Genomic DNA, 26,443 nt, shown 5'->3' on the forward strand with positions numbered 1-26,443 from the left:
CTAATCATAGCTTCCCATTCGATCATCTAAGTCAAGCAAAAGAAGACTGTGACTAGTAAACGATATTGATATTGGTCACTGCTCGTAATCGAAACTACAGAGGGACAAGACGTAATCGAAACTACAGAGGGACAAGACAAAACTACAGAGGTACATGACGCATTTTAACAATTTTCGGTTGCTAGCAGTTGGAAGACAGAATAAAATGAAAAAAAAAGATTTAATATATCTTTTTGCATTACACATTAATTTTTTTACCATCTCGATAATTAAATTTGTTTAAATTCAAGCAAATTTATTAAATTTAATAAAATTCAAAGAAATTTATTAAATTTATTAAATTCAGTTTTCTTTGTGCATATTAGCAACTTTCCTTAAGATTTAACATGGCGAAAATGGCAATAAATTATCATTTCTAGCAAAAGAGTACAATAGTTTATACAATGCTATATCTCGATATTTTTCATTAATCTACAAATTTCCTGGTATTTATGGACTTAATATGGAACCAAAATTTTAATTCAGGTACAGTCTTATAATAATCAGATAAAATCTATCATTATATAATAAATGAATTTGCGGCGACGTGATTAATTATTTTTCATGAATATAATATAATGCAATATGTAATCAGTATATATGTATAGTTGTTAAAAGAATATGAAGAAAAGCAATTAGAATAATTACAATCAGTCTTGATAAACTTCTCGCCTTGTCATCCACTTTCTACGCTGTTATTTAATATACTACATAAAATGTATAAACGATTTGTATAAGTATTTGTATAAGCTCTAAGCTATGACAAGAAAGAGAAAGACGGCGAAAGAGAAATATTTATACAACCTAATATGAATGCAATTGTTCGTTAAAAAATAAACGTCAAATGTTGACGAGTAGCAAACGCAGCAAACGATGAGGAAGATGTTCGAAGCAATCACTTCAGAGACCAGCAGCGGAATCCAGCAGATCGTCGCTTATGATTGGATTTATTATCACCGTCGCTGAGTTATCGTAGTAACCGCTCGATATCAATCGTACCGATGTTACTTCGTACGGCACGAGCTCTTTTACATCTAAAATGAAAAGATAAACTCCTGACTCAATTAAATTTAGAAGTTAAATAAATTCAAATCCTTAATTCAAACTTCTGACGAAGACAAACATATATTATATATGGATACTTTAAATAAATTGTACATTATTTTACACATCGGATAATGGCTAATATATTAAGAAATTGAACTAATTCTAGTCTTATTTTGTCAATCTTTTATTTTTATCTTAAAGAAATAGTTAAATTTACATCAATCAAGATATTTGCCATCGTTAGCTGTGACTTTTTCCCAGCTCTCTGGCAACATAGAAATTCCGCGAAGATAGAACGATCTGTCTTTCGAAGCAATCATATACCATTCCAATCATATACCTATTTTTTAATATATTCGTAATTATCGAAGTGTGTACGGTCGTGGACATAAAGGTTGTCACTTTTTTTTAATAACTTTCGGGACACATCCCGATTCGAGAAGGATGAGAAGTGCTGCTCCGCCTGCGGAGCATGCCTGCGCAATGACTCACAACGAAAGGCGAGAAATGAAATATACATAGTATTCAACATTAATATGTTCAACATTAATTTCAACATAATATGTTCAACATTATTTATGTTGGAAATTATTTTCATATTTGTCTATAGCGGAAAAGAATTAAGGATAGATATTACAAGCAAAATGTAAGAATTGTTTACATACTTATGTCATACCACATATATTTCATTTCCCGCCTTTCGTTGTGAGTCACTGCGCAGGCATGCTCCGCAAGCGGAGCAACACCTCTCATCCTTCTCGAGTCGGAATGCGTCCCGAAAGTTATTAGAAAAAAAGTGACAACCTTTATGTCCCCAACCGTACCTATCAAAGCATATTATATCGATTGGAATAGATGGTAATTAGATAGTGTTTGTCTGGAGAATACGCTGGGTGTGGAGGGATTTCCTTCTCGAGCTCTAACAATCTTTGTTTAATGATTGAAGCAATATGTGGACAAGCATTATCGTACAAGAATCATTTTGCGTCTATTGCTAGCTATCATTGGTCTTTTTTGCATCAATTCATCATTCAATTTGTTCGATTGCTGTTAGTATCGCTCCCCCGTAACTATTTCATTCAGTTTTAGAAGCTCATAGTACACCACACCTTCCATACACCCATGCTCGCACAGAACATTGCTTTGTGAATGTTCCGTTTTGGTGTCGATGTTGATGGTTGTCCTGGATCAATCTATTATTTTTCCGCTTTAGATTATCAAAATAAATCCACTTTTCATTTCCAGTTATAATTCACTACAAAAAACTCACAAAAAACTCTTTTTTCTGTTTAGCAAACAAAGATATGGCAATATTCAAACGATTTGCAATAACACTTTTATTCAATTCATATAGAACCTATTTGCCTCCTTCTTTGCATTCCTTTTGAATTTTTTTATATTTTTTTGCAATTTACATTCCTTTTGAATTTTTCCCATGGCATATAGGCATTTAGAAATTGTTGATTTATCAACATTGAGTTGTTCAATCAATTGTTTTTCCGTTTGAACAATGTTTTCGTTCAAAAATGCTTGCAATTCAGAATCTACAAATTTTTTTGGTTGACCAGTACGTTTTTTATCACTCAAATCGAAATCACCAGTTTTGAATCGTTGAAACCAAAATTTATAGTTGAAATACGACGGAGTTTGATCACTATAAATTATAACAAGCATTTCATGAGCTTCAGTTGCCGATCTTTTCAAATCAACCAAAAAAAGTAATGAATGTCAAAAATGCAATTTTGTACGGCTCATTTTAGACGCGTATAAACAATTAAACTATCAGTAATAATAACGCGCAAACTATCATATGTTATAGAGAAGTGTCAAGTCTTTCAGTTGCCAGATTTGAATATTCTTAGTAACCATTAACTTGTTACTAAAGCTATCTATTGCTAAGGATCAGAACTAATTCAACCTCCTAATAAACGTTGACATTGCGAAAATAATAGAAGGACCGTGCAAATTTAAAATTATTGCTTTACTCCGCAAATTTAAAATTATTGCTTTACTTTAACTTGTTAATTCGACGTATGAAAGATTTATTACCTGGTTTGGAATCAATACCGCAAATGGAATCAAACACGTCGAGCTTTGCTGTATCCAGACCGCGACTACCTCCGATTTCCAATCGATCTCGCAGATTCTTCGTATCGCACTAAAAAGAATTATTTGTGTATAAATGTTGTATATCAATAAAGGAATTGCATCTTTTCAATGCACTACATTCAACAAACTAATAGAGAATCAATACATGAGTTTCTGAATATTAATGCGAGAGAGTCAAATTTAAATACAAATCTTATTCTCGTCTTATTTCTTAATACTTTGACTCTTTCAATAAATTTCAATTTCAGTAACTTCTATAAAAGGAATGTGCAAGAAAAAAGAAGTGCAAAAGAAAGTTATCAATTTGCTAGAGTTAATTGATATAGTGGTGCCCCATAATTTGCAACCATTATACAGGATATCCCATAATTCACTACTAGGAATTCGAGAATACATAAAGTGAATTAAGACAAGCATAAAAGTCCCCTACTGTTTTGCGACATTCACAATAATTTCACAATCACAATCATACATTCGCAATAATACATTCACAATAACTATCAAGTCATTAATTATAGAAATTTGACGAATAAGCGCGCACGCCGAAATGCTATTACAGCCATTCGGGCTATAGCGCGGCCTAGTCGATCAAGCAACAGGACACACGGCGAGATAAGACACGAATGGCGATGTGTTGTCCTTTCTCTTGCCGCGCGCTGGTAATAATTGCTGGATCGACTAAGCCGCGTTTAGCAACTGAAATGCTTTTCTAATACTACCTTGGCACGCGCTTATTCATTAGGTTTCTATAATTAATAACTCGATAACTATTGCGAATATCGCAAAACGATATGGGACTTTTATGTTTATCTTAATCCGCTCTATATTTCCATGAATTTTTCGTAATACGTTATAGGACATTCTGTATAACTTTCATGAAAATATATCATCGTTTTCTTGAGAAGAATCTCAAGACATCAATCCTTTCTGAGATATAAGTGATTGAAGCTTTTTATGAACTAATCTTCGAGTGATCAAATGAATAACACTATTATTTTTGGGTCATTTTCGAAAATTTTAACAAAATTTTAATCTGAAACAACTTCAAATATACTGTATTGAAAAAATCACTATAAAGAATGACCGTCTTCGACATTTTTGTTGGAGAAAAATTATTTAAAATTTCCATACAAAACGCTACGTAAATAATGCTTGCACAAACACAAAGATACAAGAAATTTCTTTGAGATTCTACCGCGACTGGGAGATAAAACGTAGCAGAAAGACACGAAACTGAGCCCTGAATCGCAACCGAAGAAAATATTTTACAACGTACTTTATGTAAAGTGCCGGTTTCGGTCGTGTGAGCAACGCTCTGCAAACTACTACCGCCGACTCCAAGTGCAATTATTTGTACAACGCCGGGATATACTGCCATGAGGGTGCAATTAACCTGTCTACCATAATTGCGGAGTATAAACGGATCCGTCGTACTGACTGATAAGATGTTGCAGGCTGCGAAAAAAAGAGAGCGTAAAAATCCAATTATAATATTCATATCCGTTACTAGCCGACAGCCAACCTTGAAATAGCTCAGACTTGCGTAAAAAGGAAATATTAGGTCAATCGGAAAGTTCCGTCCGTTTTCTTGCAAAATGTATGGCTTTATTTAAGAAACAAAATGAAAAAGTACATTAATTAAAGTATTGTCCATCGTTAGCGATGACTTTTTCCCATCTTTCGGTCAGCAAGCAAATTCCGTGGCGAAAGAATGACTCATCTTTGGAGGACTATCCAGTCAAAGACCCACTTTTCGACGTTTTCCTAAGAATTGAAGCATTCCTCAGCAAGTGCGTGTGCCATCGACCGAAACAAGTGGTAGTCGGAAGGGGTACAGTCTGGTAAATAAGCCGCATGGGGTAACACTTCCCAGCGAAGTGCTTCTAACGTTTCCTTGACAGATTTTGTGACGGGAGGCCGAGCGTTGTCATGAAGGAAAATCACTTTATGCTGTTTCGTTTCATATTCTAGTCGTTTTTCGTGCAATGCTCGGCTCAAACGAATCATTTGTTCTCTGTAGAGATCCCTTGTGACTGTTTGACCACTTTTCAACAGTTCATGATACAGCACACCCTTCTGATCCCACCAAATTTAGAGCATTGCCTTCTTTCCGTGGATATTCCGCTTTGGCATCGATGTTGAGAGTTGGCCGGGATCGCAAATAGTTTTTCGACGTTTGGGATTGTCAAAATAAATCAATTTTTCATCCCCAGTGATGATACGATGTGAAAACCCCTTTCTTTGTTGCCTAGCGAGCAGAATTTCGCAGGTGGTTTTTCGCCTTTCAAGGTCTCTTGGCTTCAGTTCATATGGGACTCATTTTCCTTTCTTGTAAACCTTTCCTAAAGCTTTCAAACGATCGGAAATGACTTAGATGATTAAGAACAATTTAATGCTTCTGCAAGTTGCTTTTGCGTTTGACATGGGTCTTCGTCCACCAATGCCTGCAATTCTTCGTCTTCGAGTACTCTTGGCCGTCCAGAATGCTCTTTGTCCTCTACGTCAAAATCACCAATTTTAAAGCGTCGAAACCATTCTCTGCATGTTTTATCGGAAGGAGCATTATCACCATAAACTTCTACAAGCATTCGTTAAGCTTCAGCTGCAGTTTTCTTCCAATTGATTAACACTTCGCGCAAATGACGCTTATTTGGCTCAAATTTCGATATTTTCGATGCAGTAAAAAACAATGTTATTGATGCAAACGTATACTTTTACCAGGTGTGTCGGTAATTCCTTTCCGGTTTTTTCGCTAAAGAAAACAGGTTATTTACAATGGATAGTTAAAATATATTTATTCAAAGTATTGGCCATTTGATTCTATACATTTTGCCCATCTCTCAGGCAATTTATGGATGCCATTCCAAAAGAACTGTTTCTCCTTTGAGCTAAACCATTCATCGAGCCATTTTTTAACTTCTTCGAAATCGGCGAAGTACTGCTCTGCAAGCGCGTGCCCCATCGATGCGAAGAGGTGGTAGTCGGATGGAGCCAGGTCTGGAGAGTACGGCGGGTGCGATAAAATTTCCCATCCAAGTGATTTCAACACTTCTTTGACTGGTTTTGCTGTATGAGACGGCGCGTTGTCATGCTGCAAAATCACCTTATCATGTCTTTGAGCGTATTGTGGACGTTTTTCGATCAATGCACAGTTCAAATTGATCATTTGTTGTTGGTAGCGATCAGTATTAACTGTTTCTCCAGGTTTCAACAGTTCATAATATACGACACCAACCTGGTCCCACCAGACACAGAGCATGGTCTTGCGACCAAAGCGATTTAGCCTTGCAGTCGATGGGCCGCCTTCGCCAGGTGATAACCATGATTTTTTTCGCTTGGGATTTTCGAAATAAATCCATTTTTCATCACCCGTTACTATTCGATGCAGAAATGACTTCCTTTCATACTTTTGAAGCAGCATTTCACTGACGATTTTTCGATTTTCCAATTGCCTGTCATTCAATTCATGTGGCACCCATCTTCCCATCTTTTGGATCTTTCCCATCGTTTGTAATCGTTCACAAATTGCTACTCGGCTCACATTCAACTTTTCTGCCAATTGTTTTTGAGTTTGTGTTGGGTCTTCATCCAATAACTCCTGCAATTCCGCATCTTCAAACGTTTTCGGCCTACCAGGACGTTTTTTGTCTTGAACGTTGAAATCACCACATTTGAATTGTCGAAACCACGTTTCACATGTTCTTATGGTTGGAGCATGCTAACCATAAGTCTCTACCAGCAAACGATGACTTTCAGCGGCTTTTTTCTTTTGATTAAACAAGAAAAGTAACGCGTGCCGCAAATGCACGTTTTCAGGCACAAAACTCGACATTTTCAAAAAATTATTAATCTATAACGCTGTTATTTTGGCGGAACGTAACTTGTGTAGTTTTGAGGTTAATGTTAGTAGAATAAAATGACATATGTATCAAATCATAACATTGCATACTTATGGCTAGTGACATCTGTTACAAAAACCGGAAAGTAATTACCGACATACCTGGTATGTACTGAATGTTATTTACAGATGTCAAAACAAACTATTAAGCTTAGTTTAAACATTACAGATTAACGACAGTTCTAGCTATAGCTACTTGTCGCTAAACGGACGGAACTTTCCGATTTACCTAATAACTTAATACTGTTAGTTAAATCTTAGTAGCCGATTCAAACTTAACTTAATAGCTAGCACTCTTGCTGTTATTATCAAGAATTGGCAGATAAAATGCATTTATTGCAAGTAAAACAAAAATTATTGATTACAATTAAAGTATATATTGCATATTAGTATTATATGTTCTATATTAGCACAAAATATATTAATATAAATTTAGCTGAAATCTGTATTAATCATTTGACTGCAAAAGACGTTGTCATGCCCTACGTAAACATGACAAGTTACCTATAATTAATATGCATTAATTATATTGGCCGTATATTAGTAGTTCCGTGCAAGCACATCCACTTGCGCCGCACGTGCTGCAAGCTAGTCATCACACCACACAGTGGAAATGTCCATAAAAGGCAATAGACAAACGATACATTGTCTGCATGAACGAAGGTCGCATCAAGTGTCATGAGGTTTCCACAAGTTTGCAGATTCCTCGTCAGCGACGCGTCTATAAACCGACTGCCGTCGCCGAAGGAACAGCAGAGTTTAACCACCGGCTGACCGAGCCAGACGCATATCTATCTCTAAGTCTACATCTGTAGCGCGTTAGCCAGAGGGTCAAGTCAATAAGACTCCTTTCTTAAATACAACCAAGCTTTTTATTTAAAACCTCTCCCGCCACCACTGCTTCGTTTACCGATCCCACGACAACGTATACATATACATATATACAGAGTGTCTTATAAATTAGAACGAGAAATTTGTGAAGACAGAACGAATTAAGACAAACATAAAAAAAAATACAAAAATAAAAGACCCATATCGTTTTGCGATATTCGAAATAATTATCGAATTATTGATGACAGAAACTGAATAATGAGTGTGCGCCGGGATGGATAATTGCAGAATAGTCACTCTTTGACAAAAGCCCAGTTAATATAGCAACTATAGCTGGCATGTGGCAAAGGGAAGGACAATGTGCCACTATTCGTCTTTTATATCGCTGCTCCTACGTTTCGCCGCACGCCGACAATAATTGTATGATCAAACGAACTCCTGAGTGAAGTTCGATCATAATTATGCGTATGCTTTCGTCCGAGTAGAATACATGTAGTCATGTCGCATGACTCTCGAAATGAACAAGCATCTTCAAAGATGAGCGCCAAAACAAAACAACTTGGCGCCCCGTTCGGTGTCGCGCGCGGCGCTGTCCACTGCGCGTGCACACGTCTTCATAGTTCAAAGCCGTCACAAATCGAAGGTGGGAGGGAACGACGAACGAAGTTCCAAAGAAAGAGAGGGACTCTACTCGGACGAAAGCATACGCATAATTATGATCGAACTTTACTCAGGAGTTCGTTTGATCATACAATTATGCTATGCGTTTCGTCCGAGTAGAATACATGTAGCTGTTCAAAGCCACGATTTGTAACCCTGAGATGTTTTATTTTTTGAAAGGACCTTACAGAGAACAAAAAGAAAACGGCCTCAGTGCCTTTGTTAGGCAGCCAAACGAGGTGAAATATACATAGGTACAATTACTATTATTATCACAACTTCTAGTATAATTTATAAAAAAAAGGATTAAGCTCGTAGTTAACGATTCAAGATAATTGCTTCAGCCACATTAGATGTACGTAATAATGGTCGGTTATAAAAATTCGGAAAAGTTGACGAAGTGGACGACCAGCCTGCCGCTTTTCGAATATCGTCAACTGAAATACCTTTCCAAAGCGCGGCCGAAGAGCCGGCGTGACGAGTAGAATGAGTTATAAAGATTGAGATATCAACTCTTCCTTCAGACAGTGTTAGTCGCACCCAACGACTAATCGTCTGAGCAGATGCTTTATGGACGGGCTTCTTAAAACTAAGAAATAAGGCTGAGGAGGATTCCGACGAAGAATTATGCGCTGTCTTACTAATATATAAACGCAATAATGAAAAATTGACAAGGCAGGCTGATCATCAACGTGATGAAAAACTATGACCGGTTGAGGTCGGTTCGGATCAGAGGTCTTTATACGATCAGGTATTTTAATAATAACGGTAGTTTCGAGGAACTGAATATTATCTCTCTTAATTAATGCCAGAGTCTGTACTCGCTGCACAGAGGCTAAAATTAGCAAAGTGGCAAGTTTGCGCGTAAGAAGTCCTAAAGACAAACCTTCATGGGGCCAGAGAGAGGCCACATATGCGATGACAAGCGATAGATCCCATGTCAGTGCATACTTGGGTTTAGAGGGTTTTAACACCGAAACTCCTCTGAAAAACCGTCGTACTTTGTCGTCTGAAACAATATTAACATCCGTGATGAGCGAGAGCGCTGAGCGATATGAATTAAGGGTTCCATAAGTGTTAACATTACGCAGCTGCGAAGATAAGAAGGAGAGAACCAGTATTATTGCCGGGCGAAACCAGTCGAGTTGATGCTAAATGCAGAAATTCCACCACAATCGAATGGGCTTAGCATATTGCGATAGCGTCAAGGCTGCAAGCGATGCGAGGACTATTTCTATGGCGTCGTCCAGGAATTCTTTCCGGCTAAACGCTTGCCTGATAATTTCCCTACTACCAGGGAAATGGTGTACCAGATTGGATGTGGAGTCCTGAAGGAAGAAAGTAATAAATTAGGATGTGGCCGGAAGTGAATTGGATTCGATATACATAATTGGCGGAAGAGGGGAAACCAAAGTTGAGCTGGCCATCGGGGAACAACTAGAATACCCTCCGCCCGATCATCTATGACCTTCCGCAAGCTTCTAGTAACAAGTGCAAAAGGAGGAAAGACGTAAAAATAAAATTCCCTCCAGTCTAAAATAAAAGTATCTACTGCAAAAGCAAAGGGATCCTGGAACCTCGAGGCAAAGATATCACATTTTGCATTATTATACGTGGCAAATAAGTCGATGTCAAATGGTCCGAATCGTTTCTTAATCTTTGCAAAAGGGGAGAAAGCAAGCTCTCATTCGGTGCCTATGGACACCGAGCGAGACTCTGTTTCCGCCACAACGTTGTCAGCAGAACGAATATAAGAAGCAAAGATATATAAATCCCGTGCTTCACACCATTGCTAGATTGACTTGGCGAGTGCTGAGAACTTGGGAAAACGACAGGAGCCTCCTTTATTAGTATACGCTATAGCGGTTGTATTGTCGATACGTAATAAGATATGTGGGGAGCGTAAATGACTCGCAAAAGACCTGAGAGCATACTCCACAGCTTTTAATTCTAAAAAATTTATATGCTCTCTGCGTTCCAAGTATGACCACCAATCATGAGTTTTATTCGTACTGACAGATGCACCCCTACTTGTGAGGGAGGCATTTGAAAAAATTTCTATAGAGAAATTCTGTTTTTGTAACGATCACGACACAAACGAAAGGCGTAATTTAGCTTTCCACCATGAAAAATCAGATGAAAGGGAGGGATGGATCATCATCCGTGCGTCGCAGTCATTATTGGAGTTCACATATGCAAGAAGCTTCTCTCGTTCAAAATCGCGAAGGTATACCCGGCCGTAGGGAACCGTACAACATATAGAATGCAATGTGCCTATCAAACTAGCAAAATTCCGAATTTTGCAGGAATGTTTCTTGGAATACTCCTCGAGGCGTTCCAGAATGGCTAAGCGTTTATCTTCGGGTAATGTTATATTCATAGTAGATGAATTCAACAAGAACCCAAGAAATCTTTGTTCTTGCACCGGGAGAAGTTTACATTTTTGAGAATTAATAACAAAACCGAGCCTATTAAATAATTCTAGAGTGGCCTTCACATTAGTAGCGCATTGTTTCAACGAGTCCCCGAAAAGCAGGAAGTCATCAAGGTAGATAACCGATAAGAACCCTCGTTCACATAGGTGAGCTGCAATAGGTCGTAATATTTTTGTCAAAATATACGGAGCTGTGGCAAGGCCAAAAGGTAATACACAGAACTCAAAGAGACGTCTTTGGAAAGAGAAACGAAGATATTTACGATAATCTGCATGAATTGGCATTAGAAAATAAAAATCTTCTAAGTCTAATGTTGCCATAAAACAGTTTTTAGACAGTAGACGGGTAGCAGTCCCAAGATGCTCCATCTTAGAATGAGGTGGAAGAATGTATTTGCTGAGGGTTTTTAGATTCAAAATGAATCTTTTTTGACCCGAGGATTTTTCAATGAGAAAATATGAAGAGAGAAATTGGTCTGTTACCAAGGTGGTCTCGGCGATGGCGCCCTTGCAGATGAGGCGCCTTATTTCCTCTGTACACAGCGTCTGTTTTAATGGACTCAACCCCGGTTTCCGCAGATATGGGCGGGGAGGAAGAGTTATAATAAAAGGTATTTTATAGCCTGATTGCGCTTAAAACGACAGAGTCATTAGTGAGATCTGACCAGTTCTCTAAAAATTGAGCAAGCCCTGCCCGCAATGCTTACCTCGATATGCGGGGGCGCTGGCTCCTGGTCTGAGAGTTCGACTGCTGTCTCGTCAACTGAGATATAACCCTTGCTTGGCGACGAGACATTGACTTGCTGGCAAGGGTTCTCACATTTCCCTGTGATGAAGGTTTGTGAGTAAAGGAAGGTCGGTTCTTAATTGCAGTATTCGGCTTCGCGGGCGCCTGCGCTAGAGTGGTAAAACTGCGAACTAAAAGCATCGGCAAAAAATGCCCGTTTTCGGTATCTCGATTTTTGAAACTTTTTTTTATGCCAAATGGTTACTTATGATGACCCAAAAATCCCTGCAACATTTCAAGATGAGCATATGCCCCGTTTAAGAAATATAAGGGGTCAAAGTTGACCATGTCTAATTAAAAAATATAGCAGCTTCACATTTATGTTCCAATAATAATGTCCAAAAAATTCAGCCGAAATGATTCTTTTAAGATTTATGGCTGCTGATTACGAATCTGAAATCAGATTTTAAAAATTCAAAATGGCGGATCCAATATGGCGGACGAATTTTTCTTAAATTCATCAGATTCACTTGAAACTCGTTACTCGGGGGTTTTTGGAATCGCTGGTTACGAATCTAACGGTTAACTAACTTTTAACCAACACTAAATCTTCTTTGTCACTACATTAAACCTACTTTGACCCTATATAGAACCTATTTTGTCCTACAATGGACCTATTTTTCCTCACATTAGACCTACATTCTACCTAGAAGCGGTGAGTGTCGAGCGGATTGAGTCTCGTTTTAAAGAGTTCGGCCTAGAGTTACGAAACCTTGAAAACAAAAGACGATCAGCAGATCATCATTTTATTAACATTACATTCCATCCTACATCTTTTTTGTATCGTACGCTTGCGAATGTAATAAAATAAAAGTTTCAGTTTCGAAAATCTGGAAATATTGTTGTTTGAAAAATATTATTAATGATAAATGGTAAGATTTTTTTATACTCTTTGTTTTTTTATGCTAATGACTTAAATCTATGCTTTTTCGTTGTTTAAAAAGTTTTTATATGCGCTACTGCAAAAAGTTCGATTTTCTAGTAAAAATGCCTTTCGTTAAATGCGTTAGCTGTGATAAGCAAAAAAGAAGTAAAGATGACAAGTTTTTTTCTGTTAACAATATTCAAGGCCCATTAACAGTTATTAATAATATAAGACAATTGGGCAACTCAAAAAAACGTAAGCTGAGTGAAATAAGTGATATTTCATCAGATGCTAAACTCTGCAGAGGTTGCTATGTATTATGGAAAAGTTCAAATCTTTCAACTGATCTTAATGAACCAGATTTATCGATTTACCGTAAAGGTCTTAGTTCTCACAATCGATGCACATTTTCATGTCAAGCGTACGATACAAATAAGATGTAGGATGGAATGTAATGTTAATGAAATGATGATCTGCTGATCGTCTTTTGTTTTCAAGGTTTCGTAACTCTAGGCCGAACTCTTTAAAACGAGACTCAATCCGCTCGACGCTCACCGCTTCTAGGTAGAATGTAGGTCCAATGTGAGGAAAAATAGGTCCATTATAGGACAAAATAGGTTCTATATAGGGTCAAAGTAGGTTTAATGTAGTGACAAAGAAGATTATGTGTTGGTTAAAAGTTAGTTAACCATTAGATTCGTAATCAGCGATTCCAAAAACCCCTGAGTAACGAGTTTCAAGTGAATCTGATGAATTTAAGAAAAATTTGTCCGCCATATTGGATCCGCCATTTTGAATTTTTAAAATCTGATTTCAGATTCGTAATTAGCAGCCATAAATCTTAAAAGAACCATTTCGGCTGAATTTTTTGGACATTATTATTGGAGCATAAATGTGAAGCTGCTATATTTTTTAATTGGACATGGTCAACTTTGACCCCCTATATTTCTTAAACGGGGCATATGCTCATCTTGAAATTTTGCAGGGATTTTTGGGCCATCATAAGTAACTATTTGGCATAAAAAAGTTTCAAAAATCGAGGTACCGAAAACGGGCATTTTTTGCATGGGGCTTGCCGAGGCTCTTGGCCGCTGCTACTGCTTCTTTCATTTTCGTTGAGTATTGTTCACCAAAAAGCTGACTGTCAATAAGTGACTCATCAAGAGCGTTTCTAGCAGATGAAGTTAACATAGGCATAATAACCAGGCCGCGTTTAGCCTTAGATATATGATGCTGGACCTGAGAGATTAATCGGCCAGCATCGCTTGCAATCTCAAAAATACGTTTGGCATCCCACTGATTCTCTGGCTTCAACAATTCGGACAAAAGATATGTTTGCGCTGTAATTGCTGCTTCAACAACGCTTTGAGTGGCAACTTGATGAATATCACGCCTGACCGTTGTGACAGGAATAGCTCGGCGTGCCTTGATATTAAGGACCGGAGCCTTAGCGAGAGATAAATTTTTTGGGGAGTCGCGTATTTTTTATGCAAAGCTAAGCTCAAATCTTTCGAGAGGCCGTTGATAAAGATGGAGGACCATATTGCAGGTATCAGGTCGTGGACTGGCGGTCCTAGGGCCGCATCATTCGGATCGCCTCCCAATAATTCTTTCTTAAATTCAGCAACTTCATCTTGCTTAGAAAGTATGACACCGTAGTCCGGAAGAGAGGATTCCACAAAGGTCACAGAAGGATGAGTTATCTCCTCTGTTTCCTCTTGCTGGCCAGTCGTTGCCAGTGTAATTGCAAGTAAATAAAGAGCCAGAAAACGTTATTTTCAGGGAGAGCACAATGTGTGGCTCTGTGTATGCCTCGAAGGACAGCCTCGCTGTGAAAGAATCTAGCGGACAAGATCAAACTCTAAGGTAATGGTTCGCAGTCCAGTAAAAAAGGTGTCACTGGGCATGTCTCGAAGGACAGCCTCGCTGTAAAAGAATCTAGTGGACAAGACCAAACTCTAAGGTAATGGTTCGCAGTCCAGAAAAAAGATGTCACTGGGCTTACCTCGACGGACAGCCTCAAGACATTAACTCGGGCTCACCTTCAATGATAGAATTTCCCATATCCTCAAGCGAGGGATCTTGTTCTGCCAAGCAAGCTTTCTGACCTTCCTCCCCTACTGAGAGGTTATGTTCGGCACGATCGGCCTCCTGCCGATCTGTGCGGGTTGAACCCGAGTGTATAAGTATGTTGATGAGCGTATCCTGTTTTTCCTCCAAGGAAATTGACGCTGAACGTTCCGCGGAACGAGAATGCTCACTGGACAAGCGGTGTCGTTGTCCCCAAGTTTCGTCACGCGCACGTTTTGATCTGAAAAGTTTATCACCTCTGTATTCGCGCGATAAATCGGTGTCCGGAGAACGTTCACGAGAACGTTTCCAGGACTTCAAGTGAGAACGCTTTTCCATAATCACTAAGAGAGGAGAACACCCGATGCTATTGTTCGGAAGAACAAGTAACAAAATGAAGACGTGTGCGCGCGCAGCGGACAACGCCGCGCGCAGCACCGAACGGAGCGCCAAGTTGTTTTGTTTGGCACTCATCTTTGAAGATGCTTGTTTATTTCGGGAGTCATGCGACATGACTACATGTATTCTATCCGGACGAAACGCATAGCATAATTGCCAAATCGACTAGGCTGCGTTGCGATCCGGATGGCTGCAACGCTTCTCTAATGATACATCTCGTGGAGCGTTCACTCATCAGATTTCTGTAATTATTAGTAATTATTAGTAAATTAATTATTAGTAAATTAATAACTCGATAATTATTGCGAATATCGCAAAGAAGTATGGGACTTTTACGTTTATCTTAATTAGGTCTATGTCTCCATGAGCTCAGTAAAATTATTCTGGGACATCCTATACAGGATGCCCGGTAATTAGCTGCCAACCCGAAATGTGAAGATAGATTGGGTTAAGACAAACATAAAAGTCCCATACCGTTTTGCGAGATTCGCAATAATTATCGAGTTATTAATTACAGAAATGTGATGAATAAGCGCGCGCTGAGATGGATGATTAGAGAAGCGTCGTAGTCTCTTGGATTACAGAGACGTAGGTGTAGCGGGATAAAACAACGAATAGCGGCGCGTTGTCCTTCCCCTTGCCGCGCACCGACAATAACTTCTGGATCGATTGGGCCGCGCTGCGGCCTAAGCAGCTGCAACGCTTCTCCAATCATTTATGTCGGCGCGCTCCCACTCCTCAGATTTCTGTCATTAATAACTCGATAATTGTTGCGAATCTCGCAAAACGGCATGGAACTTTTATGTTTGTCTTAACCCAATCTACCTTCATACTTCGGGTTGGCAGTTAATTATCTGATACCCTGTATACACTATTATATTAAGTGTGTGAATTAATTTGGTCCGTTTTTCTTCCAAAAAAGGACTTTAGTATGAAAAAAACATGAAAAAGTACACTCAATCAAATCAAAGTATTTGCCATCGCTTGCTATTATGTTTTCCCATCTGTCTGGCAATTGTTGCATTCCGTGACAGAAAAACGACTCATCCTTCGAAGCGATCCATTCATTGAGCCATTCCTCTATTTCTTCATAATTCTTGAAGTGCTTGTCCGAAAGCCCGTGTACCATCGATCTGAACAAGTGATGATCGGATGGAGCAATGTCTAGTGAATACGGCGGGTGAGGTAAAACGTTCCAATCAAGTGCTTCCAAAGTGGTCTTCACAATCTTTCCAACATGTGGCCGAGCGTTATCGTGCTGGAAGATCACTTTGTCGTGTCTCTGCATATTCCGGCCGCTTATTCTTCAATGCGTTGTTTAAACGAATCAATTGTTTTTGGTAAAGTTCGGCAATGATGGTTTGGCTCTGTTTTAATAGTTCATGATACACATGATATCATATACAGAATATTACTTTCTTGCCATGAATATTCCGCTTTGGTATCGATGTGGATGGTTTTCCTGGGTCGCTAATGGAATTCCTTCGTTTGGGATTATCGAAATATATCCACTTTTCGTCTCCAGTCACAATACGATACAAAAAACCTTCTCTTTTCTGCCTGGCAAACAAGATTTCAGACATGGCTTTTCGCCTCTCGATATCTCTTTCTTTCAATTCTTTCGAATGACACCTATCTTCCTTCTTTGTAAATCTTTCCCATGGCTGCCAAACGCACAGAAATTGTTGACCAATCAACATTCAACAATTGTGCGAGCTCATGTTGCGATTGACACGGATTTTCATCAATTAGCGCCTGCAATTCCTCGTCCTCGAACTTCTTCGGCTTACCTGGACGAGATTTGTCATCAACACTGAAATCGTCACTTTTGAAACGTCGAAACCATTCTCTGTATGATTTATCGGTGGGAGCACTTTCACTATAAGCTTCTACGAGCATTCGATGAGCTTCAGCGGCTATTTTCTTCAAATGAAAACAGAAAATGAGAACTTCCCGGAAATTATGCTTTTTTGACTCGAATTTCGACATTTTCGAATCAAATAAACACGATGTTATTGTTACAAACCCAAACGTTTATCAACTGAATACTATTGCCAGATATTAAAACTAAAAAATAAAGCCTTTTGCAGACATTAGAGGTTAGAAAATTTCATAGTACAGCAATTACTGCTAGATGGACCAAATTAATTCACACACCTATGAGGATAGTCCCAGAAATACTCGATCTGACGTATAGATGGCAGTTGTTGTTTGAAAAGAACAAATATGGTAGAAAATATCAACCTTATAAAGCTTAAGTTTGAAGTTTGACGACGATATGTTTAGTATTTGTTTGGCAGCCACCAATAGTGAACGCTCTCAGTGAATTTGTAAACATGGAAAAAATTCGTCATCATTATATGATACAATACTTTCATTTGAAAGGCCTCAGTCCAACCAATATCAAAGCGGAGCTAGATTCTACTCTAGAGGAGTCTGCTCTTTCGTTTACAACAGTAAAATATTGGGTGGCAGAGTTTAAACGAGGCCGTACGAACTGCCAAGACGAACATCGCAGTGGTCTACCAAATGAGGTGACCACGCCAGAAATAGTGAAGAAAATCCACAAAATGATATTGGATGACCGTCGACTGAAAGTGCTTGAGTTATCAGACATGGTAGGCATTTCAAAAAGTGCTGTACATCGCATATTGACTGAATATTTGGACATGAGAAAGCTGTGCGCAAGATGGGTGCCGCGATTACTCACAATGGAACAAAAGCAGCTTCGTGAGGATGTTTCAATCGAGTGTTTGGCGAAGTTTCACAGCAATAAAGCTGAGTTTTGCGTCGATTCATAACGATGGATGAAACATGAGTCCATCACTTCACACCTGAGACGAAGGAACAGTCAAAACAATGGACTGAAAGGGGAAAATCGGCTCCAAAGAAGGCGAAGACAGTTCCATCTGCTGGCAAGGTCATGGTGTCAGTTTTTTAAGATGCGCGTGGGATTATTTTCATTGATTATCTTCAGAAAGGAAAAACATTAGCATGAGCAGCTGCAACGCTTCTCCAATCATTTATGTCGGCGCGCTCCCACTCCTCAGATTTCTATCATTAATAACTCGATAATTATTGCGAATCTCGCAAAACGGTATGGGACTTTTATGTTTGTCTTAACCCAATCTAACTTCACACTTCGAGTTGTAAACTTATAACCATCCAAACTGTATATATTTTTCACTTTTACCTATTTTACGAGTATTTGACGAGATATACAGATTGGAGCATGAAACTAACAAGGGTGTTGATTTTTGTGTGAAGAGTTCTATCTTTCCTCTTTAAAATCAGTTCAAGAAGTCGCTATTTTTATGGGAGATATGAATTTTTAAAATTCTGGGACATATATATTCCACTAGGCACGAAAGGGTTAAATGGTTTTCAATGCTGGTATGTGATATGCTCAAATGTGATGCTCATATGTATTTAGCTTCTCAGTGATTTCCCGTGTCGTATAATGGTGTTTGGATTCAAGCAATACTTTTATTTTTTCGCCATTGACCTCAATTGACTGGCCTGATAATGATGCATCCTTCACTAAAAGATTTCCTGGACGAAGACGAGCAAACCAACACTGACACAACGCTGGTGTTCTGTTAAGGATTCCTCACAATACAGTACATAACTTTTGACGGGTTTGCACAGCATTTTTTCCTTTTTGGAAATAAAAACGTAAAATATGCATATGGTGAGAATGCTCGTTTTAATTTTTAAGTTAATGTCAAATAGGTTATTCTTTACCGAATGATGCATTTTTTTTTTTTAAAGAAGCATAAAATGTCAAATGATATAAAGGTTATAGGATTTGGAGTGAACTTAGTGACATTTAATAAGAAATACAGCTATCTACCCGTGGAAAACGACATGATTTTGTTGCCAACCCGATAGAAGTATTCCTATCTATTTTTCGAAATGTCTGCATGTCGGAAAGTAGCATTCCCATGCAACATAGAAAGTTGCAGCAACATTGTTACAACGTTGTAACAATGTTACAATATTATAGCGACGTTGAGATACTTAAGGAAAATTTGATAACTTTTTCAACATTTAACTTACGATATTTCACTAACTATTTGTCGAAATGAAAAATAGTACTAGACTATTTTACTCTATTTAATCTCAAAAATATATTGTTACAATAATGCCCTAACTTTTATTAACTTATTTTAATGTTTTAATAATGCCTTAACTTTTCTTAACTTATCGACCTTCAGAAATTTCAAAACCATCAAATTAACAAAAGTCAGAACGCTATTGTAACAATATATTCTTGAGACCGAACAGAGTAAAAAAATCTAATACTATTTTTTCTTTCGACAAATAGCGAGATATTGCAAGTTAAATGTTGAAAAAATAATCAAGTTTTCCTTAAATATCTAAAAAAATATTAGGCAAATAAAAAAATGTTTCAGACAAAAGTTGTTAAAATTAATTGGTAGAAAAAGATAATATAATAAAAAATTCAGATTTTTGTTTAAGAAGAGTAATGATCAGTAAATATCTCGAAAGTGGCGCCATCTGTAAATAAAATGATATAGTATTTTATGTCCTATTTGAAATCATATAACTTTCGTCTGAAACATTTTCTTCTAAAATGCTTAGTTATGCTCTGTAGTCTCGTCCGGATGGATATTGTAGTATTGGGTTGGCAACTAAGTGATTGCGGATTTTAAATAAGAATGAAAATTCAAAATTTTTAATTTGCTTTTTTCAATTTTGTTCAATGCATGTATGCGATACATTGAGCTTCTCTGCAATATCACATGTTGTGCTATGACGATGAATCGATAATGGCCTTGATATGGATCTCATCGACTTCAACTGGACGGCCAGATCGTTGAGCATTTTTCAATGAAAAATCACCAGAACGAAATCTGGCAAACCAATTTTGACACTGTCTTTTTTTCAAGGCTTCATTCCCATATACGGCACATAATTTCTTGTGTGCTTGCGATGCGTCCTTGCCTTTTCGGAAATAATACAATAAAATATGTCTGAAGTGCACGTCTTGTTCTTCCATTTTTAAATTGGGATAAAAACAAAACTAAAGAACTAATCGATATAATTTTTGTACTAAATGAAAGGTAGAAGTCCAAACAATAAGAAAAAAATATAGGTTAGGTACTTTGAACACGTTAACGAAACAAAAGAAAGTGTAAAATCCATCTGTCGACAAAATCCGCAATCATTTAGTTGCCAACCCAATAGTATCTTTTGTACACGCACTCCCCAACAGTTCATATTCCAGCCAGAGCGAAAAGGGGGCGCGCGCGCCACCGCTCTCCCGCGCGCTCGCACAGGACCATCTCATTGTATTTCTGTTGCGCGCAACTCACAGTTCGTCATTTTTTGTGTGCTGTGTGTGCTGTGTTTTTTCATCATCCGCTCTTTTCCAGGTTGGTCTCCAGGATCTCTAAGCATAGGAGCCATCAATCCAGAAAGCGTCGGCATAGTTCTCACGATAGACCGCGTGAACGAAACTTAGGCAATCGCTCGCGCAAGTGCGATTTGGAGGTCAGGTCGCGCACTTCCTCGCACGATGCTTCTCAATCGTCGCGGGCGGGCCTCACCACTATTCTGCAGAATATTTTTGACTTTTATGAAGACCCAACGGGCTTCCACTTCTCTGCCTGTCGATGACGTCCGGTATGTTCCTGTCTCTGCGGTGTAAGATGCTAGCGCAACCCTGGCAGACGATATTCTCATCGCCGTTCCAGAGGACTAGCAGGCAGATGAGCATCCGGTTCTTGAGAACCGGGGCGGCGTACCAGGTGCGTTGCCTTCGTTACCCGAAGGCACGTATTCGATTGCTCTATCTGACCATGCTTTTTCGCGGGCCAGCCTCCGCTAGCCACCGTCTCCTTCGCCGAGTTTTCTCCACTCCCTTTGGAGCTAAACGACTCCGAGAAGGAGAATACGTCGTAGTTGGCGAATGAGCTCTTCGGCTCCCCTCCTGCCGTGGCTGAAATTTCGTGGAATTCACTCAGCCTCGCCTCTACTTGCAGTGAGGTTCACTCCGGCCTGAAGGAGGACACTAGGCTTTACTGTCCAAGTACCAGCTTCAGGGCGAGCTTCTGCAGCTAGATCGCCCCAAGCTCAACGAGGAGCTTGTTTCAGTACTTGGGAAACGCTTAAGCGTTCTGAAACGAGACGAGCATCAGGCGTGGGAACAATAGCAGGTTGGCGCTTGTCTTAACGCGATTGGCTCAGGATTTTCTGACCTACGCCATTTTCGTGGCCTATCGCTAGATACTCCTGTAAAGAATGCCCTCGCAAAATAGTAGAGGTGACTCATTTTTTGGCGGACCATCGATTCCGCCTCTCATTAGTCAGGCAAGTTTTTTTATCAAACCGTGCCTCACTTTTGTCGGCAAACCAGCTGTTGACTACGCGGTTATTGACGCGAGTGACTGTTTGGCTTGTCACTCGCCGAACACCTCAGGTCTACGCAAGTCTGCGAGAAAGTGGAACGGGACCTCTCGAAGCCGCCGATGACCTCCTCGACGGTGGCTGCTCACCATCCTCTTCAGCCGCTTCCAGCACGTCAAGGAAACTTGCGAGCCTCTGTTCCACGGGTAATGACTGCGGTTCGCAGGTCAGGGGCCGTGCCAAAGCTGAAGCGCTCCCGGGGTTTTCGCCCTCGCTCCCGCTCCCGGTCTCGCCGTTAACGGCGAGGATGTAAGAACTGCGAGCCGATTGGTTTCAGTCATCGTTTCTCAATCATCGTTTTTCAGTCTACGTGGAAGGAGGTGACCAACAACTCGAAAGTCCAGGGTGTCGGGTGTGGATACGATATCCCGTTCGTGTCTTCATCACCACCTCAGGTATCATTATCGGAATCCACTTTTTCTCCGATTGTTGTGGCGGCTTGCAATACCAAAATTTCGTGTCTACTCTCCAAGGGAGCTATAGTTATCACCTCTCCTTCCCCCGACCAATTCTTGTCGAGTTTTTTCCTTGTCAAGAAAGCGTCGGGAGGCATGAGTTTACTAAACCTCAAACAATTAAATATTTACCTGTCACCGCATTTTCAGTTAGAAGACTGGCGTACCGTTGTGCAGTTGATGACTCAGGACTCGTGGCTGTCGACTCTCAATTTAGAAGATACATATCTCTTAGTGTCCATTACGGCGCATTGTTTCCTGCTCTTCCAGTGGCGTTCGGTTACTTATGAATTTATCGCATTTTGGGCATGGCGCCATATATTTTCATCAAGCTCTTACGCCCCGTCATGGTCCGTTTACGCGACCAGGGTTTTTTGCTCGGTTATTTATCTTGATGATTTCCTCTTTTTGGCGCTTCGAGAGTCGACTGCCTTCGTAACCTGACTGCATCCCTGTCTTTACTTATGTCGCTCGGTTTTTCTCTTTAATTATAAGAAATCTCAACTAGTATATGCACAACATTGCCACTATCTTTCGATTTTTTCACGAAATCCTGCTGTCGCACACGTGACACTTCACCAGCATGATAAGCTCTTTTGTATCCATCTGTCCTGCGGTAGAATATGGCCTTTTACACATCAAAGATTTCGAGCGTGAAAAGTCTCTAACCTTAGCGCGTTCTGGTGGCAGTTATGTAGCTACAACGCGACTTCCGATGGTGGTTTTCTATTCTTTCTAAACCCCGTCAGGCTAAGACCATACGTTCTGGGGTCGCTGCCCGCGAAATTTTTTCGGACACCTCTCTCTGATTGGGGGGCATCGTGTGGATCGCGTCATACCCGTGGTTAGTGGTCGGCGTCTGAACGGTCCCGTCATATAAATTTTCTTGAACTCAAAGCTATTTTTTATGCTTTGCAGTGTTTTGCTGCAGATCTTCAAAACTGCGACATTCTCCTCCGCGTCGACAATACTACAGCTATTGCGTATATCAACCGTTTCGGCTCGGTGCAATACCCGCGCCTTACATCGTTAGCGCGGCAAATCTGGACCTGATGCAAAGACTGTAATGTTTTCGTCTTTGCTTCTTATACTGTCTCTATTCACAATACCATCACTGATAGCGAATCACGAGTCCTCAGCTCAGACACTGAATGTCCATTGTCGCACGCCGTTTTTTCGAAGATCTTGACTACATTTGGACCATTTAATATAGACCTGTTTACATCTATTATCAATGCAAAATGTTCCGCCTCTTATGTCTCTTGGTTTCTCGACCATAGCTCTCTGGCGGTGGACACGTTTACATTCTCCGGGGCAGATATCAAATTTTTTAGCTTTTCTCCATTCATTCTTTTACCGCGCGTTCTTCGTAAAATTATTAACGACCGCGTAGAGAGGGTCGTCGTCGCCTCTTCATGGCCATCTCAAGCGTAGTTTCCCCTATCCAATCGTCTTCTTGTGGGGACGCCTCTCATCCTTACGCCATCTCCTGATTTGCTTTATTCTCCTTTTAGGGATCGTCATCCGGCTTGGCGGACATTTTTTCCTGGTCGTCGGGCGCTTATCCGGCTAGCTTTCCTTGACCGCCAGGTACCACCTAGTGCGGAAACTACTGTCGCTTCGCTCAGGGACGCTACGATCCGTCAGTATTCTCGCCTTCTTCGAGACTGGTGGTTTTTATTGTCACTCCTCTGACGTCCCTCTGTTATGACCAGCTCTAGAGCAATTTCTAAATTTTCTTGCTCGCGAATTCACGCGTGTTCGTTCGTATTCGACACTCAATACGATTCATAGCGCTGTCTCTCTTATCACACATAGCGAGATTGGTATCCATGCGCTTGTTAAGCGTTTTTTTATGGGGGGCGGGAGTACACAGGCCTCTGCGCCTTCGCTGCGATTTCGTCTGGAATCCAGAACCTATTATTGCTCACTTCGCTACTACGAGGGTTGTCCTAAAAGTACCTGACCTAACAAAGAAAACACAAAATATTTGGGTAAAAATATCTTTATTTCTCTACATAGTCTCCTTTTAGCTCAATACACTTTTCCCAGCGATGTTCAATAGCTTCGATACCCTGTTTATAGTGGGAATCGTCGAGCTCCTCAAAATAGCCATCAAGCCACCTTAGTCCATTGTTTTGACTGTTTCTTCGTCTCAGGTATGAAGTGATGGACCCATGTTTCATCCATCGTTATGAATCGACACAAAAACTCGGCTTTATTGCTGTAAAACTTCGCCAAACACTCGATTGACACATCCTTACGACTGTTTTTGTTCCATTGTGAGAATCGCGGCACCCATCTTGTACACAGCTTTCTCATGTCCAAATTTTCAGTCAATATGCGATGTACAGCACTTTTTGAAATGCCTACCATGTCTGCTAACTCGCTCACTTCAGTCGACGGTCATCCAATACCATTTTGTGGATTTTCTTCACCATTTCTGGCGTGGTCACCTCATTTGGTCGACCACTGCGATGTCTTGGCAGCTCGTACCGCCTCGTTTAAACTCTGCCACCCAATATTTTACTGTTGTAAACGAAGGAGTAGACTCCCCCAGAGTATAATCTAGCTCCGCTTTGATATTGGTTGAACTAAGGCATTTCAAATGAAAATATTGTATCATATAACGATGATCAATTTTTTCTATGTTTACAAATTCACTGAGAGCGTTCACTATTGATGGCTGCCAAACAAATATTAAACAACGTAGCGTCGTCAAACTTCAAACTTAAGCTTTATAAAGTTGGTACTTTCTACCATAGTCATTCTTTTCAAACAACAACCTCTATTTATACATCAGGTCAGGTACTTTTGGGACTCCCTTCGTATGTATCCGTCCGACTCGCTTCTCCTGTCGCTCTTATCCAGAAAGTTGGCTTTGCGCCTAACTCCTGGCACAGGTCAGCGTGCGCAAACGCTCGCCTCATTCCGCTTTTCTCAGATAATCTTTTCAGATAAACTTATTATAAAAGTCCCGGAACACCTCAAGACTTCTGCGCCCGGACATTCCCAGCCTTTCTTTCCTTTTCCTCCGTTCCCAGATAACTCGTGCTTAGGTATTTACTCCTTAGTTAAGCATTATTTAGAAGTCACAATCTGTGTAGTTCCTTGGGCGATTCCCTTTTTTATGTATGCTCGCATCGTGCCGTCGGCACGCAAACAATCAGTCGCTGGCTGCGAACAAGCCTTAGCGAATGCGGTGTCCGCACTGATTTGTTCACACCGCATAGTACCCGTCATGCATCCACCTCATTGGCGGCACGGAACGGGGTAGCTTTAGACTTAATCAAAGGTGCGGCCAGTTGGTCAGACTTCTCCTAAGTTTTCGCTCGTTTCTATAATCGTCCTATCCTCCACCTTGAGGATTTTACGAACTCCATCTTTCGCGCTTAAGTTCACGTTTTCTTTGTTTTTTGACTGCCTCCTTACAATTTAATACACTCCGTTTAATATACACTTTTGCGGTCAGTTGCGCTCTGCAAATCGCCTTCTGAACATCTACAATATCCATCCGGACGAGACCACAGAGCATAATTATATAAGCAAACGAACTCACCGAGTGAAGTTCGCTTGGAATTATGCTTGTGGTCTCGTCCGGATGGACCTTCCCTCCCACAGCTTCCGCGCTTCCCACTCGCGGTCTTCACATTGGGCGATTTGCTGTTTCGTTCTGAAAAATGAGATGATCCTGCACGAACGCGCGGGATAGCGGTGGCGGGCGCACCCCCTTTTCGCTTTAGCTGGAATATGAACTGTTGGGGAGTGCGTGTATAGAAGACAATATCCATCCGGACGAGATTACAAGCATAATTCCAAGCGAACTTCACTTGGTGAGTTCGTTTGCTTATATAATATTCGAGATATTTCGCTGTCTCGGTCCTTTTTATACGCTCTGTGTATATGTATATATTCATTTAAATGTGCAGTATGTATATATTTTTTAGTGTATACATTCAATTCTTGTTTTACTCACGCCTCGCATTTCTCGGATATCTCGCAGATATGACGAAGCCTTTCCCGCGCATCGGTATTCTATACTGAAGAATCGCCGCGTTCTGCGAACTTTTAAAAGTCCTCTTATACCATTTGCTCTTGCCACAGAATTCGTTTATCCTCTCTTTCATGGGTAATGGATGGTCGGCCTCGCTTGGGAATATTTCGCCGTCCATTTCCCAGCCGTCGATTACCTGTTTAAATGACGGACAATTAATAACTTACGTTGCTCAGTTGTTCCGTTCTCTATGCGAAGTTGTTAACGATGAGAGCGCGAACGTGATTTGAAAGGAAAATGAAGCCGATATCGTACAATTAGGGATTGAAAAAATAATTGACGAACTTTAAATTACAGTTGTAATGTTGTTACAACCCAGTAAACACAAAGTATCATCGATGTTACAATGTCAGCTGAATCATA

The 26,443-nt window shown here is 40.0% G+C and overlaps 1 protein-coding gene across 1 annotated transcript in view; it reads right to left on the reverse strand.

Annotated features, from left to right (window-relative positions):
• Positions 1-693: 693 nt before the first annotated feature.
• The window catches only part of crh-BP (corticotropin releasing hormone binding protein), a 60,935-nt gene continuing 35,185 nt past the window's right edge, over positions 694-26,443 (reverse strand). Inside the window, exons 4-7 of the mRNA XM_025300278.1 lie at positions 26,003-26,216; positions 4,472-4,650; positions 3,136-3,244; positions 694-1,073 (exon numbers count right to left, since the gene is read on the reverse strand). Of these exons, the coding sequence (XP_025156063.1) occupies positions 940-1,073; positions 3,136-3,244; positions 4,472-4,650; positions 26,003-26,216 (636 nt within the window). The 3' untranslated portion in view covers positions 694-939. The remainder of the gene's footprint in view (positions 1,074-3,135; positions 3,245-4,471; positions 4,651-26,002; positions 26,217-26,443) is intronic.

Source organism: Harpegnathos saltator, unplaced genomic scaffold (assembly GCF_003227715.2).
Source record: "Harpegnathos saltator strain DR-91 unplaced genomic scaffold, Hsal_v8.6 scaffold344, whole genome shotgun sequence".
In the NCBI taxonomy this organism is placed as follows: domain Eukaryota; kingdom Metazoa; phylum Arthropoda; class Insecta; order Hymenoptera; family Formicidae; genus Harpegnathos; species Harpegnathos saltator.